The 12599-nt window shown below is 43.7% G+C and overlaps 1 protein-coding gene across 3 annotated transcripts in view; it reads right to left on the bottom strand.

The window, feature by feature from the left end:
* Window positions 1–693: 693 nt before the first annotated feature.
* COL9A1 (collagen type IX alpha 1 chain) overlaps window positions 694–12599 on the bottom strand; it is a gene marked incomplete at its 5' end in the record, with an annotated part of 61393 nt that continues 49487 nt past the window's right edge. For all 3 annotated transcript variants that reach the window (XM_082634303.1, XM_082634302.1, XM_082634301.1), the window contains 2 exons: window positions 694–1079; window positions 9425–9502. In XM_082634303.1, coding sequence (XP_082490429.1) covers window positions 883–1079; window positions 9425–9502 — 275 coding nt within the window. In that variant the 3' untranslated portion in view covers window positions 694–882. The remainder of the gene's footprint in view (window positions 1080–9424; window positions 9503–12599) is intronic.

The following is a 12599-nucleotide window of genomic DNA, read 5'->3' on the forward strand; positions in this document are numbered from 1 at the left end:
GAACAGTAAGGGCGTTTGAATTTCTCTGTAGAATAAATCACTAACATTATAAACATAAGCCTACAGAAATGAGGAAAGTTTTAAGTATCTAAATAATCTCAGTGACTTTTTTTCATTGAACATGACTATAAGAAAACATGGCAAGAGATCAAGAAACCGTATTTATTGCTTCTTTGGTACAACCAGAGACGTTACCTCAAACCTTTAAAATAAATAACCTCATCAATAAAACTTACGAATGGCAGGATATTAAGATTCCTTCTTTGCTTTCACACAGAAGAGCCCAAAATATTAGCGGGTTTGGGATACAGTACAGTTCAACAAAAATTCAAGCTGATGCCGAGAACCCACACGTGCAGCATGTAAACCGCTGCAAGCGGCACAGCATCCCTGGCCCTCCCGAGAGCACGGTGATGGGCGTTTTGAGCACCAGGTTTATTGACAGTGGTGGGGCTTCTTCATAACCAGTCTGGTAATCACAGAGTTGAAACTATCATCTGAGAACAAGCCCTCAATAAAAAATGAAAATAACTGCTGCAACTGAGGTAAACCAAACAGCTGTTTTTGTTTATTGGCTCAGTGGCCCACGACATGACACACACAGATAGCACACGGAAGTTCAAGATCCTGGGGACAGAACTGTCAGTTCACTTCAAGGGAAGGTTTTATTTGTTTGATTGATGACTCTGTGGCTCCTCTCCAAGTGAAAAGGAAAGAGGACTTATTGAATAGCACCATTGTTCTAAATGTGATGGTCAGGTGGGGCTTCTATCAATAGAATAACATTGAAGGTAATGCACCGTCACCTGTGCCCTGGCTTCTGCGGGTGTTTCTCCTCCAACCCCTTCGCCAGGCATGGTTTGTGCAGACAGCCGTGCTGCACTAAGCCTTTGATTGATCTGGACCTTTGCTATTAAATGCCCGCTGCCCAGCCTGTAAGGTGCAGGAGGCTGGCTCGCAGAAACCAGGAGGGCCAGGAGGTCCCGGGGGGCCGGGTACACCAGGGATGCCTGCCACCCCTGGGGGGCCTCGATCACCATCCCGGCCATTCCTCCCGTAGCTGGCAGGACCTGGGTCACCTGAAAGACACAGAAGATGCACATGTGAGCAGGAGTCCCCTCATGGCTAGAGACGCAGAAGGCACTGGACCCTCCACCCTGCCCACTGCCCGACAGCGTGTACAGAGCCCCTTAACAAATGTTTTTAGAAATGACAGAGGATGATTAAAGCAGATGATGATGATGAAGATAATGATATAATAAAATTCCTTCATTGCAGTTGGGTTGCTTCAAAATTAAAAGCGTTAGGAGACCTCACATCTCTCACCCCTCCTTCCATCAGAGGAGCTGAACTGCACGGTATGGTAGCCTCTCTACACAGAGACCTACCAAGCCTGGGAACGTGGCCATGTCAAATCGGGGGTGAACCGTAAGTGACAACCACATCTGGGCTTCGATGTTTTAATAAATCATTAATAACTTTGGTACTTATTACATGATGAAATTATAATATTTTGGACACTGGGTTAAATAATTATTAAATCATACTATAAATATACATATTAAACATTATTAAAATGAATTTCACCTGATTCTTTGGACTTTTCTAACGTGGCTACTAGCAGATTTAAAATTATACACTCAACTCATGTGGCTCATGTTGGGTTTCTTTGAATAGCACTCTGCTAGCATCTGCCCTTATTTCTAGTGGGTCCTCAATTTCCGGGCAGGGAGATGTACAGCTCGGTGATGGGAAGATGCAGACAGGTGGCTGGAAGTTCTAGCTCTGCCATTTATGAGTCAGGTGACATCAGCAAGGCACTCACCTCCCCGTCTCTTCCTCTACAGGACGGATGATGCCTGCCTGATCATTAAATTCCGAGCCTGAATGCACCCGATAAATGACTATTAGAATGCTACTGATTCACGTCTCTTAGAAGACTGTGCAATGCACCCTGCAAAGCTGCCGGAAATTCCTCTCATCAGGGGCTTTACCCCAACTGGAACTACACGGTGTCCCAGGTTTCTTGGGGGCGTCCCTTTCTTTTGTCAAGTCCAGAGGTGGTTTGGTTCACCCACGAACCAGTGAGGCACGGCGGCACGGCTCCCGTAACCGAGAGACATTTCTGTGAACGTTTACTTCATCTCACCAGCAGCGCTGTCATACTATTACTGAAAAGGTGGCAATAAGACAGCCGTGTAAAAGGAATCGTCTGTGCCAGGATAATACAGTCTTACACACATCCTCATTCGTGTCAACTGTTTTAACTTGGCTGTTCAACCAAAAAGTTGAAAACCAAATCTATTATGTTCAACTATATATTTACTTAGGTTGACTTCCTTTCCTTCTTTCTTGGCGGTTTTTAGTTTTCTTTTCCTATTTTAGTGGTCTTATTACATGTGTTTTTTGTTGGTCTTATTACAGTGATCTGGTCTGATTAAGCTGTCTTACTACACAGCCCACCTACTTTTAGAAGGGAACTAGGTTAGAGATCCTGCTTTAGATATAACCCCTCATTTTTCCTGCTTTATTTACAATTAGATCCACACAAAGCAACATTACAGGACAAAACAGTACTAAGTTTTCAGAGAATAATTATCTTTGATTCTGTACATCGCAAGGCTGTAGACAAGCAGATGTAAGTAATTTCCCTTCATTTATCCCATGAGCTTTCATTTGACTATAATAAGTTGTGAGGAAGCAGATGATTCTGTGTTTCCCTCTCAAGACAAGGCACCTGAGAAAGTCTCTCTCTGATCCACAGCACCCATCAACAAGGCTTCAGCAGAACCGTGCCTTTAGCAGAGCCTGTTCAGATCTCCTGGCACCGGGACGGCTGAAGGTTAAGTTGATCTTTTAAGGATTAAAAAGTTAGGTCAGATATAAATGCATTTAAAAGCTGATTTTCATGCACCCTATCAGCAGAGCTCCTGCTGAGATATACCAGGGTGCCTTAACAAAAATCAAACCAAGATTAGGGGGAGAAAACGCCCAAAGGCGAGGTGGCACACGCAGTGACCACAGGGGCCGGGAGTGTAGGTTGGGATAGGCAACTCCTGGGTTGTAACCATGTCATCAGAACACAGCATGGCCATTAGTCTCCATGTTGCCCCAGCTGCTTTGGCACTACAAGGGCACAAGTGTGGGCGGCAACAGAAGCCACCTGGCCTGCAGAGCTCAAAGAATATGGTCCTTTACCCAAAAAGTTCACTGACTCCTGCTGTAGTAAAGAAACTGCCCTGGATTACGAAATTCGCCCTCTGTCTTCACGGGAGACCACAGACGTAATGGAAGCTGTAACACATCAGGGTTATGGAGACAGCAGGAGGGGCTGAGGCATGCGGTGACCTGGAGAGTGGACGCCAGCCTGTCCCCGCTGCCATGGCGAACACGGGCCAGGGCTGCCAGACCTCTGGTCGTTTCAAGGGCAACTCAGAAGCTGAGTTTTTAAATAAATAGCTCTCCGTCTTTAGCCACTAATTTACTTTTTTAACATGTGTAACGCCAGCCTCCTGCCTAAGACCTAAAATTTCAGGGAGTTTATTTTCTACTACACAAGCAATATGAAAAAGCAGGAGGAAAACTTTTTTTTCAAGTTGAGCTCCCCCATTTTAACACAATCCAGGAGAGGGTGTTTTCAATGACTGAGTTGATTCCAGATTCCTGCTTATCCTCCAAGGAGAGTTGATGAAACCGTCCTGTCTCCCCTGGACTTATTCTAAGAAAAGCACAGCGAGTCCAAGTCTTCCTCTGGCAAACACAGCAAGTTGCCCTTTGGAGCGCTGGGTAAGTCATCATCGTCCCACCAGCATTCTCTCTACCCTGTGCCACTCACTGGCGATCCCACTTTCCTGGTGTGTAAACTGAGAGCATGAAGGTGACATCACTGTCCAGAGTCACACAGTCACATGGCTAGAAAGCGCTGGAGTTAGAAATGAGGGCCCTGGACCCCCACTCCATCTGAACTGTGCCTCCACACCTACTGATTTGCTAACTCTGACAAGGTGCATCCATGAGTGCGTGCGTGTGTGTGTGGGGGGGGGGGGGTTCATTCATTGAGCCTGGATTGACTGAGAGGCAGAAAGATACACGGTAGCCAAGCATTACTAACGATCCTTCTGCAACTCTAACTATCACAAGTGACTAAAGCTATTTTTCTCAGGTTTCACCCTGTAAAAATGGCCAGAGAAAAAAACCAGCCTTCCCATAACAGCTTATGAGTTTCTGGTGAGCCCTAACCCTGGGCATTTACCCTCCAAGGCGCTCTAAGAATATTATGTGGGAGCCAAATTTGGGGGTGACACCAAGTCCTTCAGGAAGTCCAGCAGCCGCGTTAGCAAATATTTATAAACCACTTTTCTTTTTTTTTTTTTTTTTTTTTTTGCGGTCCGCGGGCCTCTCACTGTTGTGGCCTCTCCCGTTGCGGAGCACAGGCTCCGGATGTGCAGGCTCAGCGGCCATGGCTCACGGGCCCAGCCGCTCCGCGGCATGTGGGATCCTTCTGGACCGGGGCACGAACCTGTGTCCCCTGCATCGGCAGGCGGACTCTCAACCACTGCGCCACCAGGGAAGCCCTATAAACCACTTTTCAACCCTTATGAGGAAGAGAAAGCACGGATCTGAAGTGTTCTCACTATGCTTTGCCTACCTCATGGGTGTGTTAGCTACACTAACTGCCTCATGATTACACAGTTTTCTGAAATTTCAAGGACCTGTAAAATGTTATTGCCAAACTTTTCGCGATTTTTTTTTTAATGAATGTCTGTGCCATTCTCTGAGCTGACAGGAGAGGGCAGTCGAGTTACACTGACAGAGGCGCATCCTGGCCGGAACATTCTTTGGGACCTAATAAATAATACCTGCTACAAAATAAAAGGGGCTGTACATGGCAGGCTTTAAAAACAAAACAAAACCTGGAAATAATTTTCAGCATTAAATAGGGAATTTCTTACATTTCTCACCTTGTACCGAGCTAACTTTCGTGGTGCTTGACAAAGCACATATGTTTAAGGATGTGGTGGCCTGTTTACATAAGATGCCCATGACCGAATAAAATAGTGGAAACAGGACAGCAGTGGAAACAGAGGACAAATGACTACTGCTACACATACGCCTAAAACGGGTGTGCCCCTTGTGCTTGGGGACTTTTTCCACCCAGTGTTCACAAGTGAATCTCACCTATCTGCAAATCTTGCACAAGAAACCTGGCACGATGAGCACAAGTCAGCTCTAACGTCCCGGTCACATTCACACACGACCGTCATTTAACTTTCTCCTTCCCCCAGTGCGTTTTGATGCGCAAAGAGGAAGTCAAGACCCACCGTCAAATATTTTTCCTTCAAATCCCCAGGGTGCCAAGGAACTAGTCCCCAGTGGACCAGGCAGGCAAACAGTTCCTGGTGATGAGACAGCCATCAAACAACCCACCGAAGGCCTCTGGTAGGAGACGGGAGGTAGGGGCAGGGATAGGGTCTAAGGTCCCAGGGGTCTCGCTCGATGTGGCCCCCACAGCTCCACGAGAGAGGCAGAAAGGGGATCGTGCCGAAGTCAGATGCCAGGACGGCGAGATAGACTCAGCATACGCCCGGACCACCAGGCCATCATTTTGTCCACGACGTGAACCTGGACGTGTGAACACTGGCCTCTGTCACTTACTACCTGGGAGACCTTTGTCAGGGCCTGTGACCTTTGTAACTCTGTACTCCTTCAAATACAAAAGGAAGAAAAAAAATAATAATGGTAATGAGCTAAAATTGCAGAATGTTTGCCATAAGCCAGGCACTAACCTAAGTGCTTTCCATGTATTAACACATCCACAGACCCTCCTAGATGAGTCCACAGGGCAGGTAGGGGTATAACCCCTCGATGTGCGGGGCAGAAGCTGAGCACACAGAGGCGGCAGAGCTGAAAATGAGTGACACGGCAGAAGCTACCCCAGGGCAGCCTCGTTCCGGAGCCCAGCCTTACACATCTGCCCTGCCGGCTTCTGGCTGCAGGCGAGAAGCAAGCGAGATGATTTAGGTCTACGTTTAGACAACAGATCACTACAGCCCAAACGACAGTCCATGTCATGGTCATAATAATAACCCGTGGTCCATATTAGGCGATGTACCATCACAAACCCAAAGGGCACATGATACTTAACACTGAACAAGCTGAGAGAAGGAGGGGAGACCGAGAACTGAAACAGTCCAGAAGAATAAAGCAGTCCTGACAACTGACAGATCGTGAAGGTATTAGTTACCTTTTTCCAAGGATAAATGACCAAAGGATTTTCTTTCCACTCAGGACGATTCGAGTCCCAAATCCAACAATTGGGACAACAAAGGGGGTCACAGAATATCCTGCTCTGCAGGCTCCTTCCTTTACATAAGACGTATATTTACCTAGAAGGTTTCGGACAAGTTCCTGAACACAGCCCTGGTGAAGGTCCCCCCCAGGTCCTGGAGTCCTCATAAGGTCATGTTTGTGAGAGACCAGAAATCATATTCCTAATCACATTCCAAGCTCTACGGGGGAAATGAAAAATGGCGCAGCCTCTCAGTGGATAATGAACTAATGACATGATTTACTGTGACCCGGCACTTTGCATTTGTGATTTGGAGTTGAAGTAGATTTCACAGAGGGAAGGTCCGAGATGTCAGAGGTGGTGCCGGCTGACAGACGAGTAGCATCTTCTTCCTGAGAGCCAGGGGGAAAGCCACAGGGACTGAACTAGGGTCCACCTCTCACCTTCATCTACCTCAAAACGCAAAAGTGTATTTGGTACGTTAATAATAGTACCAATAACTAACATTTCTTGAGCACCCACTATAGCCAGAACCTGTCCTAAGCACTCTACATGGATTGATTTTTCTTTAATTCTCAGAATTAGCCTCTCCGGGAGATGTGATTATTGAGTATTATCACTCTTTTGTAAGTGGGGAAACAGGCGCTGGGCAGTCAAGAACTTGCCCGATGTCATAAAGCTAGTAAGTGACAGTCAGGATCTGAGCCCAGATGTCTGATTTATGGGATCCACACTCCCAAGGGTCCACTTTCAGAGGACTCCCTTTAGAGGCGGAATGGCCCTAAAAGCTCTTGTTCAGGGACTTGATGGATTTGGGAAACTGTCATCTGAGTACATTTAGGTGTAGACAAGGGCATGTGAGCTGACCCCAAACCAAAGCCCCAGCTCAGGTGGTGCCTCAAGGAGGCTGATAAATATGGACCCTTTGAGCCTGTGTGGTAAAGCACTGAGGAAACTGCACGCTTCAGAAAGCTAGCCTTGATTTCTTCAAGAATAATCTGTAACTCCGATTTTTCACTAAATAATGTCAAATATCCTCTCAATGAAAATGTAACAAAAGCACAGAAAAAGAAAGACCAGATTTCCAAGTGGTACCAGGAAGGGAGGGGCAAGGGCTGGCAAACGGCAGAAAGGAAACAGAAAAGGGCAGTTTTCAGGGTCCTGAACTGGGGAGCCCACGAAGCTTTTTAAGAAATCGGATTTAAGTCTTAATTCCAAGACCAGCTGCAACAAATTGAACCATTGTCATAAGGGAAATGCAATAGGGCCAGGCAGAGATGCCAGAGATGCCTTGCCCTACCTTACCACTCGCCCGCACAGATGACAGGTGCGCTAAAAAGCAAACCCGTGGAGCCCCCTGGGGCAGAGCAAGGGCCCAGGAGCACCAGGCAAGCCCGAGGTGAGGCATAACGCGCCCCCTCGTGGCAGCCCGGGACACTGCACAAATCCAAGCTGGTCTTTCTCGATCTTCTCATTTTTTAAACTCAAAATGGGGTTTATCAACAGATTTTTAAAAAATAAGAGTCACCAGAAATGATCATGTATGTTTGTTAAAGGAAAATCGTGCTAATAGTGCAAGTTGCTGATCCAAGAACTGTTATTTGTCAACCAAATGCGCAAAGGAGAAATCGTCAGTCTCTCCTGTAAATACATAGATAACCAAGTAAATGGCAAAGATGAGATTTTATCAGCTTTCAAACCTCCTATTCCTACCGTTGATAAAGGAGAAGAGAACTCGGTAAATTCTACTTTCCTCTTCTCTCTTCTAAACATCCATCAATGAATCCAGACTTTGTTTACTAAAATCTTCTTGTCTGGGTCCCATTCAACTCCACCAGGTTTTCTCTCCTTTTCCAATCATAAAGGCTTCCTTTTCCAATCACAAAACAGCCCACGAATCACCGTTTTAGAAAGGCAGTGTTTGAGCTATCTCCAAATGTATTCGTATTTTTTAAAAATTCTTTTAAATGAGAAAGCCAAACCCAGGAGCAATGCAATGGATAATCAGAAAGCAATGATGCTTCAGGCTGCAATGATAGCCACAATCGGCTATGTAAGCCTCCAGCAGAATTAGAAAACGATCATTTCTTTTGCTAGCTTTCCCTCAACCAAGTTTTCCAAATCCACTGTGGGAGTGTGGGGCACCCCTCTGCATAAGCCCCCCTCCCCGGACTGGTCTCCCCAGAGCTTTGGGGCCCTTCCTGAGCCCTGGCCCAGCAGTGATCACAGCGTTTGCTGGGAGACTGCAGGCCATTCATGCTCTTCAACTGAACTGGCTTTCAGCCCGCGAGGCTGCTTCTGTGGTTGGACCTGGCAGTCATTCCCAACGTGCAGCAGCCTGGACTCCGGCCACAGAGTAACCAGTGTGTAAAGAGAACAGACGGCCAGTGAGAGGACCCGGGCTCTCACACAGAGGCCACTTTGTCACCTTGGTCGACCCAGCTGGCATGCGTCCTTGGGCATGACTTCCGTGAGTAGGAATGTTTCAGGTTTATTTATTTGGGGATGTGGGCCTCTGGAGGGTCTGGATGTTTGAAGGAGAAGCTTTTCGAATAAGATGTCAGTTACTCCCCATGCGTCACGAATAGCTGAAGGCGTGGACTCGTTTTCCTGCTGCTCTGACTTTTTGGTTTAAAAGAAAAGAAGAGGGAACTCTCAACTGGGCTAGAAGTGGACAGGACCCCATTCATTCAGAATTTTATAACGAGTGCATTGTGGTTGGACCTTGACACTATTTTTTAAAGTATATATTCAAGAAAGTAATATTTCAGGGAGGGAGACGCAAGAGGGAAGAGATATGGGAACATATGTATAAGTATAACTGATTCACTTTGTTATAAAGCAGAAACTAACACACCATTGTAAAGCAATTATACTCCAATAAAGATGTAAGAAAAAAAAAAAAAGAAAGAAAGTAATATTTCAAGCCCTGACATGTATTTTCTCTCAAAGAATACAGACGTGATTTACCGACTATTTAAATCTTCACTAAAGTTGGTCCTGAAAGATCCATGCCAGCCATTATTGCACAACACATGATAAGCAGAGGTAAACAAAGAGCCGTTCTTTAAAACGTGATCCGATTCAGACCACCCACTGGCTACCAAATTCCCCCCTCATCCTGTTTATTCTTACCTGGGAGACCTGAAGTCCCGGGCAAACCTTTGGGACCTCTTCCTGGGGGGCCACGCTCACCTCTTTCCCCCATGTCACCTGCGTTTCATAAGAGAAATGTTATTTTTCTATATGTCTATAAAAATAAAGTTCCATATTTTTAAACTTAAAGCAAAGCCTACATTCAGAAACCAAAAAGTAGGAAGTTGCCACAATGTAGGTCGTAGTAAGTATGTAGCAAGGCAAAAATCAAGTTAATTATATTAAGAGATCTAAGGGGGAAAAATATCAAATGATCATATCTGTAGATGCTGGAAAGATATTTGACAATTAAACATGCATCCCTGATACAACAGTCAATAAAATAAGACTCAGACTATTTCCTTAACATGATAAAGTATATCTATCTCAGCCCTGAAGCTGGCATAATGCTTAATGAGAAACAGAAGGAGCAGCTTCATTATAGCCAGAACATTACAAAGATGCCCACTTGATCATTATTATTTATTATTTGGTTTGAGCCATCCCTAGTTTCAGATGATATGACTGCTTATCTTAAACCCTAGAAAATCAACTCAAAATCTACTAAAAGCAGTAAGAGAATTCAGTAAAGTAGCAAGGTACAAAATACATGGAAATCAATCATTTTCATATATACAAACAACAGTCAGTGATAAGATGTAGTGAACAAAGATCCCACTTGTGATAGCAACTAAATTATCAAATGACTAGGAAAATAAGTTTAATCAGAAATATGCAGATCCAACATGAAAACAGATCCCATTTGTAATAGCAACTAACTTACTAAATAACTAGGAATAAGTTTAATCAGAAATATGCAAATCCAACATGAAAAAAAATTGAACAGAAGATTGAAAACAATCTAAATATCCATTAAAGGGTTAAATACACCATGGTACTTCCACAGAGCAGAATACTATGCACAGGTGAAGAAGAACCAGAAAAGTTTTTGAAATGATCCCCAAAACATTGTTAAGTGAAAAAAGCAAGGCCCAGATCACTTACTAAAGGACAGCATGATTTGTTGTTAAAAGGATGTAGGGAAAATAAATATATTCATAGATCCTTTATAGCATCACTGGTAAGGGTATGTAGGAAACTAATAATAGCGATTCCCTAATGAGAAGGATAAAGGAAACCAGACAGATGGGAGACAGGGGTGGGAGAGACACTCTTCACTAAATATCTTTTAGACTTTTTAATTTCTTGAACAATGTAAATTTAGTATCACCAAAAATAAATTAATGAAGTCTCACAATTTAAAGTGTGTTGTCATCAGTGCCTCCACCTCACTTCTCATTATTTATAGGGAATGTACTTTGGATTGCAACCAACCATGTGTGTTTGCAAGACAGTTGATTGAATTCGGGGATTCGGCAGCCACAGAACAAAGTTACCTGAATTATCCTGGCCCTGCAGAGACCAAACTTAGAAACTTGGCCTCATTAACAAGATGACCTAATACCTTAGTTAACTGGTCCTAAATGACGTATGCTGCTCCTGGTACAAGACCAGTTCTACTATCCCATTAGTACAGTAGTATATTATTATTTTACTACATTGTTACAAGATGCAATAGCATTTTGCAACAAATTCTATACATAATCACTTTTTCCAAATATTCGCCCAACCTCATTGAATATCGATCGACAGGTTTGTTACAATTTACAAAACAAAGTCACAAGTGCACAACAAAAATAGGAAGAATATCTGTACAACCATCTGTGCATTTGTCAAATAATCAAAAATCTCTAATTGTGACTTGAATGTTTAAAAGTTACCATACTTTAACTTTAGCTGTGAATGTCCTTGTGTGAACATTTTTATGGTGAATCAACTACATTGTGAAAACAATTTAAATTTTATAAATACTGTGAAAGGATGTACAGCTCAGCTTGAACTCATACATAAACTAGTTGCTTCTTACACTCATCGTCAATATGGCCTTACTGTATTAGGAAGATATGACAATTAGCATTTTTAAAACTAACAGCTTAAGTGCTCTTGTTAACTTAGCAATTTAAATATGTCACCTCGTAATTTTTGAGGCTGGCAGTGAGAATGTGCCACATTTTCTGAAGACACGAGATGAAGATTATAAATTAAAATGCAACTTTCACAGCGATAGTGACAGTTCAGCATGCTCTAGCATGAAGCCACACCAACTTCAAAATGTTGTTTGCAAGGAATAAGACAAAGGTCTCTTTAAAAGGACTATTATATATATCAATATATGTTACCAAACTTATAGGAAAAGGTGGAAATAATGGGCGAAGTGATGTGAAATTTCCGGAGAGATATGAAAACTCTTAAGGAAAAAAATGGTAATTCTAGAACTGAAAAATACAAGATCTGAAAGTAAAAATTCATTGGATGGGATGGCCAGCATATTTGGATACTGCAGAATAAAAGGAATACAGACAGCATGGTGACAATAATAAACAGCAGTGTATGATATACAAAATAACATTTTCTCCAAATTAAAAAAAAAAGACCCCTGTCTTAGCTTTGAAACTGGTGTTTGGTGACCAGTCATGGGAAAACACATTTTCCATGAGCCCCGGGACAGAGCCACACTGCAACCTGCAGCAGCCGTCGTGTGTCAGCCCTGCCACCCCCAGGGTTAACCTACTTCTTCAAACACTGGTCACGTCTTCCTTCAAGACATAGGAAACCTGGCTCAGGGAACCAAAGTCCACCTTTGTTAGCCTATTGTCAGAAAAGACATATAAAAATCTTGTAAAATAAGCTTTGGATAAGGTATGAAGGGAATAGGCAGTTTGAATCAAAAAATAGTTCTTTACAAAGAGTTGGGGGAACTAGAGAAATTCTCATTGCTCCAAAATTGCTCTCGATTTCATCTATTTGGAAGCTCACCTCCAGGTGAGCAGATTAGTACTGGAAAAGGTGAGTCTCAGATATGTCCGGTGTACTTTCCCCAGCCTTCGTTAACACAGGGACACGTCTGCTTGACCCCCACTAGAAGATCTAAAAATACACACAGCCTTCCTCAAAGGGACTTAAAATTAACAAACCATGAACATTTAAAAAGAGTATTTATGACATGAAAGACTGACTTAATCCTAAGTAAAGCGGACCCAGGGCCAGTCAGGTGCCTTTCGTGTTTCTGCTCAAGCATCACATGAAATGAACACACAACTCTAATGTGTTTGTG

This window comes from Mesoplodon mirus (genome assembly GCF_964341445.2).
Source record: "Mesoplodon mirus genome assembly, chromosome: 10".
Lineage (NCBI taxonomy): Eukaryota > Metazoa > Chordata > Mammalia > Artiodactyla > Ziphiidae > Mesoplodon > Mesoplodon mirus.